Source organism: Callorhinchus milii, unplaced genomic scaffold, assembly GCF_018977255.1.
Source record: "Callorhinchus milii isolate IMCB2004 unplaced genomic scaffold, IMCB_Cmil_1.0 Scaffold20, whole genome shotgun sequence".
In the NCBI taxonomy this organism is placed as follows: domain Eukaryota; kingdom Metazoa; phylum Chordata; class Chondrichthyes; order Chimaeriformes; family Callorhinchidae; genus Callorhinchus; species Callorhinchus milii.
In genome coordinates, this window is record NW_024704761.1 from 977,502 (window position 1) to 1,002,294 (window position 24,793).

Sequence of the window (24,793 nt, forward strand, 5' to 3'; positions counted from 1 at the left end):
ACACACCCCCCCCACACCCCCCACCCCCCCCACCCCCCCACACACACACACACCCCCCCACACATGGGCTACTAATGTGAATCCACCTGTTAGTAATTCTTATTCTTATCCATATCATAATAATATGATTATCAATTCTTATTGTTATTGCATATTCTAATTCATAGTTAATGTTATTCGGGCATCGCATCACTATCGGTGCTGTTCACTACAAATAATGATTAATAACAATTAATAATGTGAACGTACTAATGATAATAATTATTACTGAGAGCGCCTGTCAGACCCAGTGAGCATTCCCGGCTGGTGCCGGGATCTCCTCAGAGAGTCCAGCCTCCCCGTGTCAATGCCGTTCCTTGTTCTTGTCTTATCTCCGCCCCGACTGAGCCTCCGCTGACCCCGGGGATAGAGATGAAGCTCTGGATGCAACGAGTTCATGGATTTGCAGAAGCTGAGACTAGTCAAAGGCTTGTGTGGGTGGAAAGCTCTGAGACGTCCCTACAAATAGGCTCACTGCTGGCGCCTGGACTGATGTACAGCAACGACGACGAGGAGATTGGGATGGGGGGAAATCTGAGGGGGCGAGGGCGGTTAGGATGAGTGAAACTTGGGAAGGGGGGAGGTTGGGACGAGAGGTGGTTGCGATATATATACATAAATCTAGCAGGGTCAATTCACTTTACAGCGTCTCCTGTGAAGCGCTTTGAGACCTCTTAATGACGTGATAAGGCGCTGTATCAAATGCAAGGATTATCGTGATTATTACGCTGTAGCAATACCATTCCCGCCCTGTCAAACAGTAGACAAAAACAACTCAGTTTTAACCAGACACTTTACTTAAGAATCCGCCTATGCACACACATCAGCTGTGATTGATTTTTTTTTCTATGAAATTCGCAGCCACCCACTTAACGCCAGTCCTGAAGATGCCAGCCCTAATGCCCTCTAATCCACAAAGCTTAATCCGTGCCTTAAACCTGCCTCTCCTGCTCAGATCAGCAGTTTGTGCAGTGCCGGGAAGAAGACTGAAGAGGAAAACAACACAAAGACCTTCCCTGTGATTTCCTCCTTGGCTTCCTGTGGAAATGGGGAACAGTAAGAGCGGAGCGCTGTCCAAGGAGCTCCTGGAAGACCTCAAACTGAACACCAAATACACAGAGCAGGAGCTGAGCGCCTGGTACCAGTCCTTCCTGAAGGAATGCCCGACCGGTCGGGTCACCGAGGCCCAATTCCAGAAGATCTACTCCAGTTTCTTCCCAGACGCTGACCCCAAGGCTTACGCCCAACATGTCTTCAGAAGTTTCGACGCCAACAGCGACGGGACCTTGGACTTCAAGGAGTTTATCATAGCCCTGCACCTCACGTCTTCGGGCAAAACCATCCACAAACTGGAGTGGGCGTTCTCTCTCTACGATGTGGACGGCAACGGCACCATCAACAAAAGCGAAGTGCTGCAAATTGTCACGGTATCAGAAGCATTTCCTTAAACCCAGTAATGGACAGGTGGTGTCTTATTGCGAGCTTGTTTTGATCAGGGCACTAGATTGCTTTTTTTACCCCTGTTCCCCCCTCCTTACCTCCCCCCCCCGCCCATCCCCACCCCCTTAAGACATGCAGGTCAAGGTTGGGTACGATCTCAATATTTCTTCCCAAACTTTGAACCTATTTCATTGTAAAAGGTTAGTAGTTTTCAGTGAGGTGTTGGAACCCGGTGTTAAGAGTGTGGAGCAATGTTACAGCATCTTTCACGTCGGGAGGACATCTCAAAGTGCCTCGAGCTGACTGGGAGCCTGAAATGGGGGTGTGTGACAAGGGTACCATGAGGGGGTTTGGAAAGAAAGGTCTTAAGGTGGGACTTGAAGGTGGGGAGGTAAGGGAGCGAGGCCCAACACCATAGGGGAGAGGGTAATTGAAACAATACTTAATAATCCCAATTATTATTATCATCCTCCCATTTGATTTAGTGCTTTCACTTTGGGAGGACGTCTCAGAGCACTTTGTGGGATACAGTGTAAAGTTAGCGACCTGTTGGATACACTGCAAAGTGAATTGACGGTGTATTTTGTGGGCGAAACAGAGTAAATCTCGACACAGATGGGATTTCTCCCCATCGCTTTGTGTGAGCCCCGGGGAATACACAATGGGTCGGAGAGCCCTGCCTTAATTTCGACATTCAGCATTGTGACAAGTGTGTCTTTATTCCAGGCAATATTTAAAATGATCAATTCAGAAGACCAGAAGAGCTTGGCAGAAGATGAGAATACACCTGAGAAAAGGACTGATAAAATCTGGGAATACTTTGGAAAGAAAGAAAACGGTAAAATAATCATTGCCGTTAAATAAGATTTAATCGTTATCAGTCGCTTACATTTTTAATCGATTAAAGGTGCTTGAATCTGTTGTCAGGATTTTTATGTACTAATTGTTTTACTGATTTATTTATTGATGCTACACAGAATATACTCACGGAATATACTGTAAAGTGAATTGACTGTATACTTTGTGGGCGTAATCTAGACCCAGGTCTAATTTCCAATCAATTGTTCATTGCAGATGAAAGTGCGTGCACAGGAGAATTGTACACGGGGCCAATAATAATTAGTTGTATCTATTCTGTAATAAGAACTATAGTATTGTGTGCTGTGCTCCACCTTCAGTGGCTGTGGTTTCAGCCACAACATCTCTAAAACTCTAAACACAATTATGTTTATGGCAGGTAACGTTCTGAATAAATTACTTTTCATTTTTATTAAACCCTCCGAGATGCTACCCCGAGTGAAGGGCACTATATAAATGCCAGTGGTTTGCTTGAAGCGAGATAGAGGAATTAAAAAATAATTCCATGACTGTTCGTGGGACGCTGATGTGTGCAATTGGCTGCCCACAAAATATACAGTCAATTCACTTTACAGTGTATCCTGTGAAATGTATTTGAGACGTTTCGAAGACATGATAAGGAGCTATATAAAATGCAAGGATTATTATTATTATTTTAAAAAAATAGCATTCACAAGCTTTACAGTCTGAAAATGACAAATTTAAAATGGACATTCAATAGATATATTATTGTGCGCTTGCTGTTCGCAGGTAAACTGATTTCAACAGCAGAAATATAATGAAAAATGGGATTTATACATTTCTGTCTTTTTAATGTCCTTTTTTTTCTCTCCCCATCCACAACAGATAAACTCTCAGAAGGTGAATTTATTCAGGGCACCATGGAAAACAACGAAATTCTCAGACTGATTCAATTCGAGCCCCAGAAAGTGAAAGAGCAACTAAAGAAAAGGAACCAGTAAATCGTCGCTCGCTCGGGAGGGAAAACGCACTTAAAAAAAAAGACTGTTTGGAGCAGCACTGTTTACAAACGACATTTCTGCACAGAGGTAGAGTTAGAACACATTTAATTCATCCACATGTCGCATTGCGCCTCACCTTAACATTAATACACACACACATTTACACACAAAGCAAGTTGTATCCCCCAGTGAATGTGATTAGGTTTCCACATAATTCTCACCTTGTGCTTAAAGTCCCTTAATCCTTAAAGTCACCTCACCGAAATCATTTACTGAAACCCACACAATTACTTTGATGGAAGGTAAGATTCTGAAATAAATTACTTTGCATCGTTACCTGTGACTCCGCATGTCTTATTGTACGGCACTGACCCGAATTGCAACACTCTGGTCTATTGAGCACCAGGCCTGAGGATAATGGCTAAAACATAGAGGTAATTAAGAGTAATAAAAGGGTTAATAAAATCTAGGTGTAATTAGGGTCCCCCGGTTTATTACAAAACCCAGATTGATCCAAACCACCCTAAATGATTGATTCCTAATCATGTTGGGAGGGGTGGTTGAGGTGAAATTTATATTGACCTTCAAAAGGCAACGAGACAGATACCTTAACAAGAGTCAGCTACAGGGGCAAACATACACTAAATAATAATCCTTGCACTTGATACAGCGCCTTATCACGTCTCAAAGCGCTTCACGGCATATCCTGTGAGTTGAATGTTCATTTGTGGGCGATTGTGGGCGATTGTGAGGTGTGGGGAGAGGGCAGGTAAATAGCACTGATTGCTCTTGAGGGAGCCAGCACAGACACGATGGGTCGAATAGCCTTTTACTGTGTGTAAATTTCTACGGTGTGTCTGACTCATCGCCGAGTCTTGGGGGAACCGGCCGTGTCATTAGCCACACATGCCCAGGGCAGGGCTGTCCCAGTTCAGCCCCGTGCCCTGGGATCCTCAATCTAAACCGCCTGCTGACTATTTATATTCCTTAATCTTCGATGTTCTATTCAAATCCGACCAGGCTTACAGGAGGAAAAAGCTCCTCTGCCCTTAATACTGCTCTTTAAATTTTCACGTGACGAGCAGAAACACCAACAACAACGTGCATTTACACAGTGCCCTCTCAGGCAGGCTAGCGCCCCAGAGCGCCTGACGGTGACAGGGCACAACCCCGAGCCGGGGGTGGGGGGGGGTAGGTGACCATAGGCACGGTCGATCAAAGAGGAAGGTCTTCAGGCGCAACCTGAAGATAGGGAAGGAAGTGGCGAGGGGGAGGGAGGGATAGAGGAAGATGTTTCCAGTATTTCGGGGTGTAGTGGCTGAAAGTGCGGCCGAGGATGCAAGAGACACCCAGGAGGCTGGAATCAGTTGAGCAGAGGCAATGGGTGGTGGGTTGGGGAGTAAGCAGGTCGGAAAACCCATCTTGTTTTTTTTCTAAGCTGCTTTCGCACCAGACCCCGAGCCCAGCCTGATCCAGGCCTGGCGTGGTAGTGGACGGGTTATTTTTCCAATTAATGTGAAGTGTTTTTAGATGTAGCGACGTGATCCGGTGCTGAGATGCAAGAATGCAGGTTCTTATATCAAATGCAAGGATTATTATTATTATTATTATTATTCTTTCACGACAGCACCTAGAGGGTAAGGTGCCAGAATTTTGCCAAGCTGCTGTGCCAGTCATTCTTGTTTAGCCCTGGGAGGGTGACAACAAGCCCGTTGTAAGAGGTATTTCCCCGCTCAGCCTAGTTTTGCGCACGACGCCAGGTGAGGTCAGGGCAGATTTGCTGAGATTAAACTAAACATTAAGAAGCTTTCAGAAATGTTTGCGGCAAAAGAGATCAATGTACAGCGTGAGTGTCAGCAACGTGACCCTGGCTGGACACATGATTGACACGGATAGAGAGAGAGAGAGAAGCCAGGGGTTATTCTGTGTAAGACAGGCGTGTGGAGGGAGCTGTGGGTGGGGTGGGGGGGACGGTGTTTAAAAGGTGCAAACAAGTGCCATTCGTGTAGTTTAATCATCTTCAGACACAGCTCGAAGCCCACGACCTTTGTAAAAAATATCACTCAAAATATTACAGTATATACATGACTTGTATATACATCTTTGTACATTAAAAGCCACCCTACGCCTTGTGCAAATAAAGCCCACTTTGGTTTGCCGTATCTACAGGCAGTGTTGCTGTAGCTGAGGGGTGCGGAGAAAGGAAACTCATCCAGAGAGGGCAGAAGTTGGGTTTGGTATTGTTGCCCACTTTGGCTGAGACACAGACCAGACTTGATGCCTCCCTGCAAACGCAAATCGCGACCACTTGGAGGACATCTGTTGCCTGTGCCACCACAACCCAACAAACTGGCTCGGCAACAATCTCCCGAGTGGAAACGTGGCGATTTTGCTACTCATCCCAAGTCACCCACATCACTTAACTATTTACAGCAGAAAGTGCCGGGGTCGGACATGCGGAATATTCCTCAATACGTGCGGATCAACGCGACACCTTCCAGGAACTCTGCTCCCGAGCCATCCACGTCTTGACGGGAATTCCCACGGGATTTCTTATTAAGAAGCAGTGCAATCTGGGCCCTGGTGATGCCGGCGACATGTCAAGCTTGACATCAGGCCTGGGATAGGGCCCTCAGCAGCCAATATCCTGTAACCCGCTCACTGCCCTGGGATGAGCACTGTTCTCCGTGCAGCAAGTTACAAATAACTCGAATACAGTGCAAACAGCATGACAACAACAACAACTTGCTAGCGTCCAGGAGAGCTTGGCACCCTGCCTTATGACACAGTGGCACATTGCCAGGTGTGAAAAACAGGGTGACTCCACGTTCCCCGATTTCCGAGGGACAACCATCCACCTGAACAGGCACAGACGGGACCTCGGTTGTAAATCTTATCCAAAGGCCGGGACATCAGACCAGGTGGGGCTCCCCCCAGCACCACACTGGAGCGTCAGCCTGGACCATACGGGTTCCAAGTCCCGTCGTGGATGCTGAACCCACAACCTTCTGACTCGGAGGTGAGAGTGCTACCCACTGAGCCAGGCTGAATTGGTTTTACTCCCGTCTCCAGTCGTGCTGTATTGCGTCCCTGGCTGAATTTGTCCCGTCTTGAGCTCAGCAACAAAGTGAGCGCGTACAATACAATCCCTTTACCACCCTGTTATGTAACGGAGGAACGGGCTTGAGGGGCTGAACGGACCTCCTCCTGTTCCTGCCTGTGCAGATGGCAATTAGGCAGAAACCTTACCACATGGGGAAGGAGAGCGATCAGCCCAGAGCAACAAGTGCGCTACAGGCAGAGCTGAACGCCAGGCTCCCCGTGTTCCTGCTATAGTTGGCTCTCCCCCAGGGCCAGGAACCCCCCGCTGCTCTCGGGCTGCGTGGCCTGGGGGAGGGGGTCCAGTGGGATGCCTTTGTGCCCCAGCAGGTCGCTGCCGGGGGGTACACTAAGCTGCACGCTGGAGGTGCGAGTGTCGCTGTAGTAGCTGCTGCTGTTGAGGTAACTGTTGCTGTTGGCCCTCTGCTTGGGCCGCCTGCCGAGCTGCTTAAAGTGCTTCCCCAGCAGGCAGCCCCCGCACTCAGAATGATTCACCATCAGCCAACACCTCCAGCGCATCTTCAGCTCAGCCTGGACCTGGGACAACGACAAACACAACAGCAACCGTTTTGTAATGGCAGCACCAGCCCTGGCATTTGACACAGCGCCTCATCACATCTTCGAGACGTCTCAAAGCGCTTCACAGGATATGCTGTAAAGTGAATTGACTGTGTATTGTGGGCGAAACGTGTATATTTTGTACTTAAACATTCACACAAACACACACACACACACACAAAGGAGGGGTGAAGGAGGAGGTGACCGTAAGTACGGTCGAAGAGGAAAGTCATCAGTCTTGATCTAAGGAGAGGGTGAGGCGGAGGGATTGAGGGAGCGAGTTCCAAAGCTTCGGTGCGTTGTGGCTGAAAGCACGGCCGCCGATGGTAGAGCAGAGGGGACGAGGGACGAGCAGGAGGCTATTTGTGGGGACGCTGCTGTGCACAAGGGACTGCCGCGATTTACCCACACAATTCACTTTACAGCGCTTTGAGACGTCGTGAAGACTTGATGAGGCGTTGGGTCAAACGCAAGGATTATTATTACTATCATTACTATAAATCCCGAGTGTGTAAGGTGACGGGAGTCCAATTGGCCGATGGATGATGGTCAACAATGTGGCTTAGTGCGATATGCTGCACGTCCTGTAGAGGGAGCTCTTGTAGTACATCAGCGCCCATTAACACAGCGAGGACTGATGTGGACCTCATCTCTCATCAGAATTTAATAATAATAATCCTTGCATTTGATGGCATTTATATTGTAAGCTTCATGTCTAGGAGCGCTTCACACTGGTCGGTGGGTGGGTGGGCGGTGGCTGAGTGGTGGATGTGGGATGGGGGGAAATGCCCCCGTTTGCGCGAGTTAACGAACCGGGCGGAGTTGGGGGGAGGGGGGAACGGAGGTAAAGGAGCGAGGCAGGACAGAGGGAGGTGTTAGTGTGGGCCTGGAGTTATATCTTACCTCTCCGTTGGTGAAACAGTACAGCACAGCCACTAGAAAGCCCTGCCGACAGCAAGAGAGAGAGTGTGTCACTGGTCACATAATCAGTGCGGCTCAGGATGACCTGGCTTTAGCCTGTGAACGTCGTGGTTTTGTCTTAAACTTGAGATCATGTGGAAAATTCTCAAATCCAGCTTTAATTTGAGAACTGTTTCTCCGCATGTTCTTAACGTGAAGCGGCTTCCAGAGTTAAGCTGTGGATTTAAGAGTTTTCCCCACTGCTGCACGATTTGAAAGGCAAAAGGGACTCACAGGCTAAGACTAGGTGGAATTTCGGGCTTCCGTTCGCCACAGTGGCCGTGAATCCCATGGTTTATCACTTTTTCAAAAGCCAACGAGTTGGTAAGGATTAAAATGAACCGATTTCATTGTTGCAAAATGGAGAATCACTTTGTGTGCTGACGCTTCAGTAAACATAGGAACGAGAGGAGGCCATTCAGCCCCTCGAGCCTGTTCCGCCATTCTATAAGATCATGGCTATCTCCAATTACCTGCCCTTGCCCATATCCCTTGATACCCTGGCCTAACAAATATCTCTCCACCATAATTAATGATAAAGAACTAATAGTTATTATTGTTATCAGTGAACAATCGTGCATTTCAAAACCTTTATGGAGACAGACTTAGATCCTGAGCCACTGACTCGGGAACATTTATGTGTCCTGTTGACATAACCTCCAACACCCCCTTCACAGTGAGCAATCCTATTAACACTGTCAAAGTGCATTAAACGCCAAGTCACCGGCAACTTCCCACTCAACACCTCTACCATCATCATAATAATCCCTTGCGTTTGATAAAGCGTCTACGAAGTCAAAATGCCTCAAAGTGCTTCACAGGGAAATTGCTATCAAGTGTAGCCACTGTGTATTTGTCTCAAACCAGTGGGTAAATTGCCAGGAGTTTCTCCTGGCCTCCCGGCCACCAGATCCTCCAAATAAGATTGCTCAATTGTTTCATGGTTGTTTGTGCAAATTGATTGCTGTGTTTGCCTACAAAATACACAGTCACTTCAATTCACAGTGAATCCTATGAAGCATTTTCAGACATTCTCCTGATTTGAAAGGCACTACACCACATGCAAGGATTATTACTATTACAAAGTGGTTTTAGCTGGTTAGAATCCAGCAGATACCCCAACGCACACTCTGGGGTCCACAAGCCTTGGGTCTTGCCAACCTGCGCCTAATACTTTCCGGGATTAGGTAAGCAGGATGTGTCCCTCCAGGGAAAGAGAGGGAGAGAGAGAGCGCATTCCTTCCAACAATCTATCTCTGGAATCTCCATTTGTAGGTGTAAATGCATGGAATTCTCCGTTTGGTTTGGAGACTGTTAAGCATGGGGATGGGCTTCCATGCGTATTAGACACGCGGCTGGGGGAAAACAAATGATAAGCAGCTGTGAAATGATCCAGACACCGGGTACCTGGAATGAGCTGATCACCAACTGCAGGAAAAGCCGGATATGTCGGAGCAATCCCTCCACATGCTCGTCCATCAGGAAAATAAACACCAACTCATGGATTCCTAGGAGCGGGATCAGCACCAAAGTGGACCTGGCCAATCTGGGACAAGGAGATGCCATGCGTTAGGAGGTAGGTCACTGATAGAGTTGGCTTACACAATCTATTCCCTCACCTGTGACAGACATCGAACGTCTTGTATTCTTCTTGAATCAGCAAAGTAAAGAAAGAAAGAGGGAAGGAAGGAAGAAGAACAAATCCACCAGGTAGTGAGGAAAGTTACTGAGAAGATACCAACTTGGGAAAGGTTATTTGAATGTAGAGTTATCTCAGCCAAGCCTGGCTACGGGGGGAATATTCCGTTCTCCCCTATCCTCACATCCAAGGAAACTTTTCCCAAGGTCTGGTGGTGTGTGTGTGTGTGTATGGGGGTGGGCGGGGGCGGGGGGGGGCTCTGTTGGCGAGCTGATGCATTTGATTTCATCTTCTAAGACCTGACAAAGACAATATTAAGCATTGTAGCATCGTGCATAAACTCGCAGCATCAAACAACAGAAACCTCTGTGTTTATTTAAGTGCCGTACAAGGTTAACAGGTGGAAAAGCTCCGACACCGAGATTTGAACACTTGCTTTATTGTACGTACAATGTAAGGCTTTCTTTGGTATTTTTCCACTATCTGTCTTTTCTTTCTTCAAACCAACAGCCCTTCTCTCCTCCATCCCCCAAACTGTCTAATCCCAATTGCCCATCAGAAACAGGAGGAAGGATGCTGGATAAATAAATCACTGAAGTCTATAAACGATAGGACAATTGGTATATGATGCAGAGACAATGCTTATGTGTCTAAATGTTTTGGTATGACGCTGGATCGAGCCGGGCAGCGAAAGAGGCCAGGCTTACGTTTGGGAAGATATCCGAGATATTTTAGACCCAATTTAAGAACGGGCCAACGATTTCTTCTAAAAGTCCACATTTCTTTAACCCATGCCTCTGCCTCACATGGTAGCAAGAACATCGAACCTGCCAGTCAGGTCATAATAATAATAATCCTTGCATTTGATATAGCACCTTATCACATCGTCTCAATGTCTCAAAGCGCTTCAAAGGAAATTGCTGTCAAATGTAGTTACTGTATATTTAGTCGGCAAATACTGCGGTTAATTTTCACATAACAAACAGCCATGAGGTAGATGTCCAGTTTATCTGAAGGATTATTACCCGGGTCAATGGGAGATGCTCTTCTCTTAATGAATAGTGTCTGAACAGGATGCGACTTTGGTTTAACGTCTCAGCCAAACGTCGCCACCTCTAACAATGCACTTGGATGCATTTAGTCACTCAATCCACGACTGTTTGTGGGACACTGCTATACGCAATTGGCTGCCACGTTTCGCCCACAAATATACAGTCACTTCACTTTACAGTGTATTCTGTGAAGCGCTTTGAGACGTCTCGAAGATGTGAAAGTGCTATAGCAAATGCAAGGATTAATTATTATTATTATTACAAATAACCTTCTGACTCGGAGGCAAAACTGCTACCAACCTGAGCCAGGGTGTCACCTGAAAAAAAGCCACACACACCTGTATTTGTAGTCACCAAATCTCATCTGTTGGGCTTGAAGCTTCGAAAGCAACATTTTCATGATTTTGAGGAAGAAATAGAAATTCATCTGTAAAATAGGAAACCACACGTCAGAGTTCATCAGCTGGGAACAACAGCAGCAAATTACATTTACTCTCAGCGATGAGAGCATCCCTGTTTGAGAGAGTGCACATTCCATTCCAGACACAAGGAGATTTCCAAGAGTAGGCAAAGGTATGTGGAACTCTCAATCCGGTTTGTATAATGATAGGCAATAGTCAGCCATCAAAACACAGAGGTAAAGGGCAGCAATATGGATTATCGAGCGGTGGGTACGTGAACAGATCAGTGCAATGTCAGAACTCTTCAGCACTTACGATAATCGCAATGGAAACTGGTCCTCTAATGATCCACCAAATCCACATGTTCACGTTTCTCCCCCAGCACCTGAAGAGCATGAACAACTGCCATTTACACACAACACAAGCGCCTTTCACGGCAGGAGGACGGGAGCCCGAGGTGCAAGTGAGGGAGGGTGTGTCGGGGTGGGAGGGGATCGGGGAAGATGACCAAAAACTCGGTCAAAAGGAAAGATGTTAAGACGGGCTTTACGTGGGCATGCTAAGCCACCTTATAAAATGCAAGGATCATTATGTGTCATTATTGCTTGTTTGCAATGCACAATGTGGGTGGTTTGGAAACTCCGGTCTGTCACCAACTATTTATGGAGCAGATGCTAACAGAATTCCTCGATAGGGACCATCCTTAATATGCTCTCGCGCCAGGAACCAATAATAATGTGGTCACTCAATCCACGACTGTTTGTGGGGACGCTGCTGTGCGCAATTTGCTGCCGTGTTTCGCCCACAAAATACACAGTCAGTTCACTTCACATTGTATTTCCGTGAAGCACTTTGAGATGTCGCAAAGACATGATAAGGCGCTGTGTCAAATGCAAGGATTATTATCTTACCCTTCATTTTCACTTGTGATCTTCGTTATGATCCAAGGCACAACAAACAGCACAGGGCACACTGCAGGGGGAAGTTGGAAGGGTTATTGCTGTGAGAGGTCTCTAATAGCTGACTTAACCCGAGTGGTGTCTAACGTTCGATGTTTGATAGACCATTTGACCCATTGAGTCTGAGCAGGTGACTCCCATACAAGAGCTTTCTGCTCTGTTCATTTCGCCCACAAAATACACAGTCAATCCACTTTACAGTACACCATAAGAACATAAGAATTTGCTGGTGAAAGAAGACCAAGGTCTATCCAGTTTGCCTTCCACCATCAAGACATACCATGTTCCAAACTATAGATTGTATCCCCAGATATTATTTCCTAACAGAAATCTATCTAATTTGAAGCGCTTTGAGACGTCTCAGCGATGTGTGATAAGGCGCTATGTAAAGTGAAGGATTATTATTGTCATTATTATTATTATTATTACAAAACCACTCACCCCATCCGATGAGGATGTACTGTTTCAGCAGGTTCTTCTCTGATAGCACGGCCAAGACAATCAGTTTGTGGAGGTAGATTCCTTCTACCAAAAGCCAAAAGAAATTGGCTCCAACAAAGTAGTGCATGAAGACCTGGGCCACCTTGCACCCATTGGAAATCTGGAAGAGACATTCTCCATCATAACAGGGCATTCAGATTGCATCGCAAACCCCATACAGTAAACTCCTGATAACTCATTGCTCCAAGGGAAAAGGGCTCAGTGATGATGTATCAGGAATGATGAGCCAGGCATATGTACAATAAATACATAAATAAATACAGCAGAGATATTTACAGCATGATGGCTTGAGTGATAGTTCTGCTCCTTCTGCTCCCATCACAGTTTGGGTGCCCAGACAGACAGACAGACAGACAGACAGAACGTGAAAGGCATTGTGTAAGTCCTAGTTGCCTTTGTAAAACACCAAGTGATGGGTATGGGAACTCTCCCATCGTTGACCTCAACTATAAACGCTAAGCCCTGAGAAAGGACAGCACTGCCTATTTTCATTGCAAGTTTAAAAATATATAGTTTAGAAAAAAAAGCGGAATGAAGTTTATGCAGGAAAGTTCAGTGACTCCAGTAAAACATATACCATTCCAGCTGAGAGTTAGTTTTTGGTCTGAGCCATGACTCATGGCTGAGCAAAGCAAAGCTCACAGAGTTTATTCTAATTATATAACCCTTTCTTGTGTGAGTCATTCAACTGAGCTCCTGACCGACCTGTGAATCTGTGAATGGACCTTAAGGAGGGTCCCAAAGCGACACAATTTTCTCCCATTTTCCCCTCTCCATCCCTATCCAAAATCCTCCCCCACCTTCAATAAAAGTCGGGTCAATTGTCTTCTTGTCGCATCACTGTTTTGTGGGGATGTTACTTTTGCAGATTAGTATCCTCACAAACTTTGCCAATCACGTCATGGCTGTTTGGGGATGTTGCTGTTCACAAATTGGCTGCTGCGTGAGCTGACATAACACACGGTCACTGTACTGTACAGTAAAACCCTTGTGAAGAGCTTGAAGGCATCTTCCCGACATGCAAGGCGATGTACTGAAACCTGAGGATTATCATTATTATTATTATATTCTTGTTGATAATAATATTATTGACATCTGCCACTTGCCTCCACGTTAAAGAAGGATATCCAGCCACTTTCATCATCTGGGCGTTTTGAGTAAGTGCTGTGGAGCAAAATGTCTTTGATGAGAACAGCCAGGGCTCTGAGCATGAAGGAGACGAACAGGTTCATATGGATGTAGTTCCGAGTGCAATGCAACTTCCTGCAGGTCAGATTGCACACCAAGCAAGACGTTAGCTTCCTCCTTCAAGGCACATCACTTGTTTTATCTCCAATGGAACCTCCTCTTCATCCGTGCCTTCGACCACCCTCCTACCCCTGCCCTCCCCACACTCCACCCCTCCTGATCCCAACCCCCAGCTCGGGTCCAAACCCCTGACTGTCCAGCACCTTGGGACGTCCTCCCGACGTGAAACTTGCCGTGTAAATGTCATTTGTCATTATTGTTGTTTGTTGGATTCATACAATTTACATCACAGGCTTTACAGGTTAAACTCAAACAGGTAATTGAACCACACAGAAAACAAACATTGCCTTTGTTTTAAACTAATTAGGAAAAGAGGAAATAATTACCTCTCTCATCCTCTTATTTAATTGCCAATGGGTTTTCTAACCCCCCGCCCCCCCCAACCTCACATACACAAACCCATTGACCAGGACTGCAATGGTAACATGACTGGAGCACAAACCTAAGCCACAGGAGTATGGCCATGGCGAGCGACAGAGAGCACAGTGAGAAGGAGTAGCCCACCGTGTAGATCAACTGGAGAGTGTTCAGTAACTTACGCTCATCCTCCTGCAAACAGAAAACACAACAACAGCTAAATGTGCATCAGGCTGACTCAATAGCAACACATTCGCCTCTCAGTCAGGGACTCGGAATCGCATGGTTTAAGCTGACGCTCCAATGCAGTGCTGAGGGGGGTGTTGCATTTTTGGAGGTGCCATCCTTTGGATGAAATGCTAAACTAAGGTCCCGTCTGCCTGTCCAGGTGGATGTTAAAGATCCCGCGGGGCTATTGGACAAGGGAAGAGAGTACTCTTCACCACTCTCCTGGTGTCCTGGCTGAAAATGCTCCTAAATAAAATCGGTCGCTCACTCAATGGAGGTTTGTGGGACATTGCTGTGCGCAACTGGGCTGCCACGATCACATACAAATGAGTCACTCAAATAAACTGGGATCCAGATCCTCTCGCTTGCGAGGCGAATGCTCTAAACACTGAGCTATAGGACTCCACGGAGAAGGTAAGAGGGATGCTTTAATCAGCACTACCCCTCTGTTAGAGGCACGGCACAGGGCTAGAGTGATTTACTGCTGGTTATTTTTAGTGTAAAGGGTGGAACTTTCACACAATAAATAACAGAGACGGCGGCAGGTGTGACAGTAACTCTTCAGGGTGTTTACACAGCGGTGCTGGAGCGAGAGTAACCATCTCTAGTGTTTTGGCACCGTTGGCAACAGATCCACTTACAGCCAGGCAGGGGTCCGGGTGAGGTTAGACAGAACATTTCACAGCGAGACTCATTAAAACACATGCCCGAACTTCTCACCTCGGCTCAGCTGCTAAGACCCATTTTTGTCTTCCAATGAATTCTCCGCACTCATGTCTTACACTACAATAGAGTTCACATTTACACCGCGCCTTTCATGTCTGGAGGACGTCTCAAGGTGGGGTCACAATGCTGGCTGGGAGAGCGAGGTAGATGGGGAGGGGTAAGGGTGGGAGGTGGGTGAGGAGGAGAGGAGAAAGATGGCCAAAAGCGCAGACAAAAGAGGTACATTTTGAGAGATAATAATAATAATAGTGCCTTTAAAAGAGGGGAGGGAGGGAGCGAGTCCAAGAGAGTCTGGGATAAACTTCCTGAACGTGGGGCAGAACATCTTAAAGCCCAACAGCCGAGGGTGGGGCCAATCGAGTGGGGAACACAAGGCAGGGCCGGTGCTCGCTGAGCGAAGGGAGTGGCCGGGTGGGTAGGGCTGAAGGTGGTGGTAGAGGGAGGGCAGGGCGAGAGTGTGGAGGATATAAAGGTGAGGACACAGGGAAGGGAAGGTTTGCCACGAGGGACATTTAAACTGACAGTCAGATCCTTACTTTCTTGGGGAGGCCATGGTTGAGTTCGGCACACTCCGAGTGGTTCCTCCAGATTTCCGTGGAGTTTGGGAGTGTCATCCAACTCCCATTCTCAAGGCAGTATCTGTGAGCCTTTGCCGTGCTGTCTGAAAGGAGCAGAGGGAATCCATTAGTTAGTTAGTTAGTGAGTTAGTTAGTGAGTGAGTTAGTTAGTAACAATAATAACATGCATGTACACACAGCGCCTTTCACACCAAATATTGTTCCAGAAACACACACAACAGCTACATTGCAGTAGCCACAACCCATAGAGGACAATGAGGTGAGCAGCCAACTGATTGGAAGTTGAGGGTAAATCTGGATAATGAGGGCGACAGAAAGCGGGTTAACAGGGAGAAAGGTGAGTGTGAGTGCGAGGGTGTGTGTAACTGTGTGCGAGTGTGTATGGTAACATACAAAGATGCCCCCAGCTCCAGTCAGGAGAAGTAGATAGGAAATAATTGGCACAAAAGGGAAAGAAGAGGAATTTTAATTGCTGGCTGTTCAGGCAGATTTACCACATATTTTAGTTTTGAGAGTCCAGCAGGATTTACTGTTTAAAAAGAGCAGACAGGAATTCTACCTCTTACAAGCCTACGTGTTCTATTCCATATAAAGACCAGGAGAGATGAGAGGAGGGAACGAACATGCAGAGATAATGCTTAGAGCAAAACACGAATCCAATATATTGTGAAATTAAAAACAGCCACATAGTGAAAAAGGAATGAGAATCAGGGACTTGAACAGGAAAAGTATGTGGGGAAAGAGCGGGGGCGGGGGAGTGGCACGATGGGCCGAATGGCTTCCTTCTGTGCTGTAATATTCTATGATTCAATGACAGTGAACCTTACCCGAGGTAATCCACGGCAGGAACCAGGGGCAGGGCTCAGATACACTGCCCGGGTACGACTCAGGCCAGCAGATAAACTGGTCAAAGGTTCTGTTGCAAAATATTCCTGGTGAAGTTGGAAGCCAAACAGAATAGGTGGATTATTCCAGTGATACAGCAAGTGGGAAATTAAGGTTATATGTGGAAAGAGACAGAGTTATATTAATAATAATAAAAATAATACAAATACATCATAGTACATAATAAGAACAATCCTTGCAGTTGATAAAGCACCTTTCATGTCACGAAACATCTCAAAGTGCTTCACAAAATTTACTGTAAAGTGTAGTGACTGTGTATTTTGTACGCAAGTTGACAGTTATAGCACCAATTTTGTGTAAACATAAAGACACATTGGTCTTATCTTCCAGGCTAAGACTTGGTGGGATTTCGGGCTTTCAATGCTCTGGTCAGCCCCCAGAGAGATACCAATCTTTTAGATCATTGCTTCAAACATGGCCAGATGTTGCTCGTATCTGATAAAGCGGCAGATATTTCCATGTCAAATCTCGTAGAAATGGAGCTCATCTCATTACAACAAGAGAAGTCATCGCAGGTCAGACTAGACTTAGCCATCAAACTAATGGAGAGAGAGATACCCTGATCTCCAATGGATTTCATTACAGACGCTGCAGCAAAAGTACAGTACAGTTGAACACCCAGATTTACAATCACCCGCAAAACAGATATTCACTGTGCAGGGGGATCATTCAAAGACTTCTGCAACCACTAAATCCTTAGATACATAGCTACATATTAATCCTTGCATTTGACACAGTCCCCATAACAATCAAAAAGCGCTTCAAGGGTCACTGTCGGAAAGTGTAGTGACTGTGTATTTTGTAGGAAAGCTCGGCAGCCATTTTGCAAGTAGCAATTTCCCACAGGAAGTGAATGGCCAATTTTATTTGGGGGGATTGTCGGCCAGGACACCGGGAGAGAGAGAGAAACTTTCTTTTCTTTTTGAATAGCACTGTAGGGTATTTAATGTCCACCTGAACAGGCAGATGGGATTGTCTTACCCAGGTTTGATAGACTCTGACATTGTGTTTGGGAAGCACAGGACAGATTGGTATAATACTTCACAATCATTGAGCCATGAAGGAGGTTAAAAGAAATGAACCAATTCCACTAGATGAAACAAAGGGAACCACAAGACGAAGGTTAAAACTAATGATGAGGATTGGCGTGTAGATGGTGAGGAATGTGTGCGTGTTGAGATAGGAGCAACAATTATTTGTTACCATTATAAATTCAGGGAAAGGCACTGTGATAAGGAATTATTTCAGCCTCGGAGTTGTTAAATGACTGAACAACCACCCAGTGAAATATTGTCACAAATAAGGTGCTCACATCAGAGATGGACAGATTCTTAATTCAACAAGAAGTAGATTGATTCAGGCCCTGTGTCAAGTCAGGAGGGACATAAAAATGATCCAATCAGGTGTTGTATCTACAGTGTAGGAATGTACAGAATTGCAAAAGACCATTGAGGTCTGTTTATATAAATCTTTGCATTTGATACAGTGCCTTTCATGTCGGTTGGACACCTCAAAGTACTTCACAGAATTTACTGTAGCTAAGTGGTTAGAGCGCTCACCTCACAAACGAGAGGACCTGGGTTTGATTCCCAGTCAGGGTGAAACGTTGGGCTAGTTTCCTTATTCCACACGCCTCTGTTTACCCAGCAATACGTAGGAACCCGCTTGTTAATCGATTGGAAGATTGGTTTTCCAGGGGTGATAATCCCTTCCAAAAAATAATAATTAGGTCACTCAATTTTTGTGGGGACGCTGCTGTGCAATTGGCTGCCACGTTTCGCCCACAAAACATACGGTCAATTCACTTTACGGTATATTCTGTGAAATGCTTTGAGACGTCTCGAAGACGTGATAAGGCGCTGTATCAAATGCATGGATTATTATGTTATTAATTACTGTAAAGTGTAGTGACTGTGTGTTTTATAGCCCAATATTTATGATCTTACATATGAAGAGAGGCGAATGCTAAACAGCAGAATGTTTTTGCTAGTTTGCTAGTTTCCATCCTGCTGGGTTCTGAGCAGACACACCGAATAGTGAAGCAAATTCTTTCTGGAAGCAGAATACCAGGTTTATGTAAGAACCGATTTATTATAAATCAAGACAGCAAGTATTACAAACACAGCTTCTGGCAGTTGCTGCTTATAAATTTGAGGCCATTTATTCTCTGTGAGCCAATAATACAGGGGTAAGCAAATTCGGCATTTGCTGAAGACATTGCTCAGACAGCAAGGAGAGAGGAGGCATTGAATTTCTTTGGTCTCAAGTCTCTCCATCGAGTTCACAGTCTAGGCTGACACTAGTGTAGGAGTGGGAGGGAGGCTGTATTGTCAGAGGTTTTGGGTGAGAAATCAAACTGGGGTCCTCTCTGCCAGTTCCCACAAACTGAGGGAAGGGAGTCTGTCCTAGTTAGCAGCCTTCCGGATAATATTGCTTATTCAGTTCACAACTGTTTGTGGGACATTGCGCAAATTGGCGGCTGTGTTTGTCTACAAATCACTGGGCTTGACAACGATTCACTGTGAAGTGTGCTTTGACATTCAAAATACTGGATCAAAAGGAAGGATGTTGGTTTGTGGTATTTGAGGATTGGGCAGACAGACAGGAATGGTCATTTAAATAAGATGTTAGGGGATGTGTGGAGGTTTGGGATGAAAAGACAAAATGGAAAATTAATTATCTGTGGTTGTCCTGTCCCTTCACATGAACTTTGACCCAAACTGGAGAAAATCTGGCCCTGTAGCACATCGGGAGAGGAAGAGGCTTTAGAAATGTCACCCGTTTTGTTTTTAAGCTGCTTCGCTTAAAAGTCTTGACCGGGCCTCTGACAATTTCACTGCAAAACCAGTGTTGCACTTACCCAGCGATGAAATGTCAGTTCAGCCCTGTATTAGAAAAGCAGATCCATAAAAATGTCAGGCCTGGGTACTTATCTCAAGTAAACCTTCATTAGCAATACAGATACCAATCTCATAGCAACCAGGATTTGATATCTGAGCCACCCATTCTCATTCTTGTGATGCTAATCCCAGCTCACGTCAACGTCCACACTCATCATGACCAGCCTTTAAATACCCCTGACAATGAATATGCTGTACACTGCACTGGCTGATCACAAGCTGACCCGAACCCTAATTCATATCATATTGAAATATAATGCATGCCGTACACACTAACTAAATTAATCCTTACATTTGATAATACAGCCCCTTTCACATCGGGATGAATGATTGATTGCTTGAATCAATCATGAATGATTGATTGTATCTGGAGGAATGTTGGCCAGGACACTGGGAGGGAGAAACTCTTCCTTTTTTGAATAGCATTGCGGGAACTTTAAAATCCAGGCAAGAATGATCATTTAAATAAGTTGATGGGGGATATGTGGAGGTAGGCAGGCAGACGGGACCTCAGTTTAACGTCTCATCTGAAGGATGGCATCCACGGCAATGGAAATAGTTGTGAAAGAAAGGAAAGAGTTGCAGAGTTGGAGAAAGGTTAGAGCGACTGTTAAGCTACTCACCAGTCTTTGGGAAAGAGCGTGACAGGTTCTGCAAACACTGTTCTTTGTACAAGGACCAATTGGTGATCGTCTCCTCCAGCATTGAGCCAGTGACCTGCACCGTAAAGGGGAAGAAAAACAAGGACATTTTGAATTTACAAGTGAAATTGATTCGGAATCATCAACAACAACAACAAATGACATTTACACGGCACCTTTCATGTCGGGAGGACAGCCCAAAGCGTTGGACAGTCAGGGATTTGGACCCGAGCTGGGGGTTGGGATCTGGAGGGGTAAAGGGCAGGGAGGGTGGGGGTAGGAGGGTGACTGAAGGCGCGGTCAAAGAGGAGGGTCCTGAGAGGAGCCTTGAAGGAGACGAGGGAAGGAACGAGGTGAAGGGACTGTGGGATGGAGTCCCAAAGGGAGGGGACAGAGATCCTGAAGGCCAGAATTAAATCGGTTATTACCGTGTGATCACTACTCTAAAAGAGAAGGGAAGGTTCTCCCAGTATCCTTGCTAACATTCCCCCCACCCCACCACAAGATTAAATGCCCTGGCCAACAATCCCCCCACCCTCTCTCTCTGGCCAACATCCAATGCGCAATTAAATAAGATTCTCTTACATTTTTCTGAGAAACTTTTTTGTGCTGAAAAAAGCCGCAGTGAAATTCAGTGAATTCATCACCGACCATGCTCCAGTTTAACATTAATATGTTTACATTTGATACGAAATGTAAGCATATCAATCCAACCGACATGAAAGCGCCCTTCATGTCGGGAGGATGTCTCAAAGCGCTTCACAGGATTTACTGTGAAGTGTAGTTACTGTGTGTTTTGCAGGAGAATGTATTCTTCTATAGAAGCCCCTGACCATCCTGTGGCTTTATCCGGGTCCGTGAATCCTCGTTGGAATAGATTCCACGCTATTCCCAGCTGGCGGTTGCTGTATGTGCTAAGCCTAACACACAGCAGGAACACATGGGGGTCAGGTCAGTGCCTAGGCTGATGTTCAGCAGGCTTTACTCTGATCAAAGAACTATGTATGACCGAGAGGTTACTGTAAATAAATATTGAGGTTCCTGTTAGCTTCCTGCATTACAGTGAATGTAACTGAGTCCGGGGCACATGGCATAGGACACATCTCAAGCCGCGGCTTTAACATCAATGCCTCTGTGTGTTAACTTGTCAGTTTCTTACATAGAATGTCATCGACATAGCACGGAAACAGTGGAGTCCTGTAGCTTAGGATCGCTTTTCCATGGGTAATAATCCCTTCCCGTGAATAAATAAATAAAATAATAATAATTTGGTCACTCAATCCACCACCGTTTGTGGGGACGCTGCTATGGGCAATTGGCTGCCGCGTTTCGCCCACAAAATATACAGTCAATACACTTTACAGTGTATCCTGTGAAGCGCTTTGAGACGTCTCGAAGACGTGATAAGGAGCTATATCAAATGCAAGGATTATTATTAGAAGGATTATTATTATCGGGGTCTCCTCCTGTTCCTAAAAATAGAAGGGAAAAGAGAAGATTTATTTCTCCTTTTGGACTAGTCCATCCCATTATATTGGCTCCTTTGCTGCTGTTATTATAATCTCCTGTCAGACAGCAATGAGACATTTGGGAGAGGGTCTTGCTCAGATTTGGCATCACTTTAAACTCTTTCCCTTTTTCATTTGTGGTTTACAAACTGCAGGCAAATGGACAGAAGCTTGCTCTCCAGCAGAGACAACCAGAGACATAGACCCCACCAACTTTAACGTTTTCAACACTGAAAATCACCTTGGAATCGACACAATCATAAACGTACAAAGAATAAAAATAATTCTTAATTATTATTATTATTAGCTCATAATAACTGATAACTTGTCACTCACTCCCAATAAAAAGGCTCAATGACAAGTTACCCAGAGTGGAGAGTTAGACAAATGCATAAATACATAAATAAATGTCGCCAGGATATTGACAGCATGATGACAGTGACAAGTTAAGCCAGGGTCTGGGATGGGAGTTTATAATGAATGTGCTCTTATTAAGCCCTTTGTGAAGCTGACTTTGTTTGGCTGTAAGCGAGTGTTGGAACTCAATCGTTTAAGCAAAAGTCAGTCGATCAAATTAACTTCCATCCCCACAGAGACCAGCGGGGAATCTGTTTATTTGGCATTTTCTTTTGAAACATGACGTTGCTGAAGTCACGAAAGTATTTTATCGGCTTTTAAGTTCCTTCACCCCAGGGTCAGGGCAATATTTCATCGTCATGTGGCTTTGCAATTTTGGGCTCCGAGTGTTATTAATTCCTAAGATGTCCACATTTTCTGAAAACAGGGAACCTGATGGGGAAAAGGTGATGTTGTGTCGTGGGGAGGGGTGTTGAGGGGAGGTGGAGGTAAGAGGGGAGGCTAAATGAATCTGTTTAATACGATTCACACCCCTGACCTTCGCACAAGGGACAGGGCTGTCTTACCTGAATTTTTCGCCCCCTAAATTTCCGCTCCTTGAAAATTAAAGCATAATAATAACAATAAACTTTGCATTTGATGCAGCGCCTTATCACGTCTTCAAGACGTGTCACAGCGTTTCACACATACTGTAAAGTGGAGTTGCTGTATAGATTGTGGGCAAAACGCAGCAGCCAAATGCACACAGCAGCGTCCCCACGAACAGTCCTGATTTCTTTTAAAGGGAATATTGAAACATGCTTAGAAACAGTAAGTTGGGGGAAAAAATTGTACCCGGGTCCAGAATAACTGCGTAACAGCATTTTGGAGCATTCGGAGTTTGGCAAATTGTTGAATTCAGTCTAAACTTGGGAGTTGTGTTTTTCTGTAGATACTGTCTGACAGCTCCCCAAATAAAATGGTTCATTTACTCCATGGCTGTTCGCGACACGTTGCTGTGCACAACTCAGTTCCCGCGTTCATCTACAAAACACCTAGTTACTCCACTACAATGGATCACTTTGAGCCCTCCTTCGTGACGTGAAAGGCGCTGCATAAAGTTTTTAAAAAGAAGAAACTTTACAGAAAATTGGCTTCGAAATTAAGGCTGTCGAAGGACTTACCTAATCATGTGCCGTTTGGAATATGACATAATAATGCTACTACTGATAATAATAATAATAATAAATAATCCTTACATTTGGTACAGAGCCTTTCGTATCGGAGGGTGTCCTAAATGCGTCACAAGATTTACTGTGCTGTACTGTAGTGTAGTGACTGTGAGTTTTTAGGCAATTTGTGCACAGTAACGTCCCACCAATTTTTATACGGGGGGATTGCTGGTCAGGACATTGGGAGAAAGAAACTCCTTCTCTTTTGGAATTGTGTCACGAGATCTCTAGTATTCACCCGGACAGGTTTAACCTCTCACTTTGCAACAGTTTGCCAAACTCTGAGAAGTTCCCAAATCTCACCCGAAGGTCACAAACAGAGTCAGAATCTAGAGCCGGGCGGAACTCCCCCCAGATATAGGTTGTCTTTTTAAATAATAAACTGGTGAGCGCCCTCCGAATTTCCTACCTGCTTTGTTTGCAAGATGAGCAAAAGGAACGCTGATCCTGCGATCCTTAGGTTTTTCAAACTCTGCAGTTTCTGGTTCAAAGCTGCTCCTCGCTCCTCTCCCCCGCTGGGAATTCTCATCGCGCTCCTCTCTGGAACAGTCTGCCAGCCAAAGCATAAAGAGGACATTTCATTTCCCTTGGGCTGCCCGAATCCCGACCCACTTCCCTTTTTCCCCCAAACTGTGCTGGAGAGAGGCGAGCAGCATCTGTGAAAATTACAGCTGTCTGTTTTACATCTGTCTTGTTGCTCCCATGGATTATTTTAAACGCTTTGCGCCCACGGTCTTTGCAGTCAAATCTAATGTGGTTCCATTCAAAATCCAGTCCAGTTTAGTACCTATCCGTCCTAAAACAGCCTGTTGAAATTTTTCATTGCATTCCTTGCTCCCCAGAGACACAAGTGCCACTGTCCGTCCGTCCGTCTGTTTGTCTGCTATTCCATGCTGGCAACATCAGCCTGCAGTGTGAACATGCTTGACTGCCTCCTATACTTTTCTCCACCAATCATTCCCGAATCAAGGCTGGTTACCACAGAAACGGAGACACACACAACCCCCACTCTTATTTACAGATGAAATAATATTCCCTAACCCCGTGCGTTGCTGGACTAATGGATTTGTTCAAGAGGCGGTCAGTGTTTTGCAGATTATGGCGTTTATAATTACGATTCTCAACTTTTCAAATGAATTTGTTCCACTGTGTGAAGTTCAAAACGTTTGTGCGCTTTGGATGAAGAATTAAACATTAATATTATAATGGGCAAAATTCAGCTGTTCAGCCTTTATGGCTAAGTATCTTCATAGCAGTTAACAAATACAACAGCAACAATTTGTGTTTATATAGCGCCCTTCATGCTGTACAGCGACTCAGAGGAAGAGGTGACCATAGACACAATCGAAGACCTAGGTATATAAAATGGGATTAAAGATAAATAATAATAATAATAATTATAATAATCTTGCGTTTGATATAGTGCCTTATCACCTCGTTGAGATGTCTCATAGCGCTTCACAAATATATTGGAAAGTGGATCGACTGTATTTTGGGGGTGAAACGCGGCAGCGAATTTCGCACAGCAGTGTCCCACAGACAGTCGTGGATTGAGTGACCAAATTATTATTATTATTTTTTTGAAGGGATTATTTGCACAGGAAA

At 45.3% G+C, this 24,793-nt stretch overlaps 2 protein-coding genes across 4 annotated transcripts in view; one reads left to right on the plus strand and one right to left on the minus strand.

Annotated features, from left to right (window-relative positions):
• LOC103175688 (recoverin) overlaps positions 1-3,635 on the plus strand; it is a 6,491-nt gene extending 2,856 nt beyond the window's left edge. The window contains exons 1-4 of one of the 3 annotated variants that reach the window (XM_007888845.2): positions 198-473; positions 901-1,466; positions 2,206-2,317; positions 3,184-3,635. In XM_007888845.2, coding sequence (XP_007887036.2) covers positions 1,086-1,466; positions 2,206-2,317; positions 3,184-3,299 — 609 coding nt within the window. In that variant the 5' untranslated portion in view covers positions 198-473; positions 901-1,085 and the 3' untranslated portion in view covers positions 3,300-3,635. Of the gene's footprint in view, positions 1-197; positions 474-724; positions 1,467-2,205; positions 2,318-3,183 lie in introns of those variants that run through there. The other 2 variants (XM_007888844.2, XM_042342448.1) reach the window with 2 other exon arrangements.
• A 2,687-nt stretch (positions 3,636-6,322) lies between these two features.
• Positions 6,323-24,067, minus strand: LOC103175686 (glucagon-like peptide 2 receptor). The gene is made up of 13 exons (XM_007888840.2): positions 23,598-24,067; positions 20,095-20,188; positions 16,493-16,597; positions 15,624-15,748; positions 14,219-14,325; positions 13,575-13,731; positions 12,409-12,568; positions 11,920-11,980; positions 11,324-11,393; positions 10,946-11,034; positions 9,324-9,462; positions 7,860-7,901; positions 6,323-6,935 (listed from the first exon to the last, which is right to left on the minus strand). Exons 1-13 carry the CDS (start codon positions 23,763-23,765, stop codon positions 6,630-6,632), a joined length of 1,623 nt encoding a protein of 540 aa, XP_007887031.2. The 5' UTR covers positions 23,766-24,067; the 3' UTR covers positions 6,323-6,629.
• Positions 24,068-24,793: the final 726 nt, after the last annotated feature.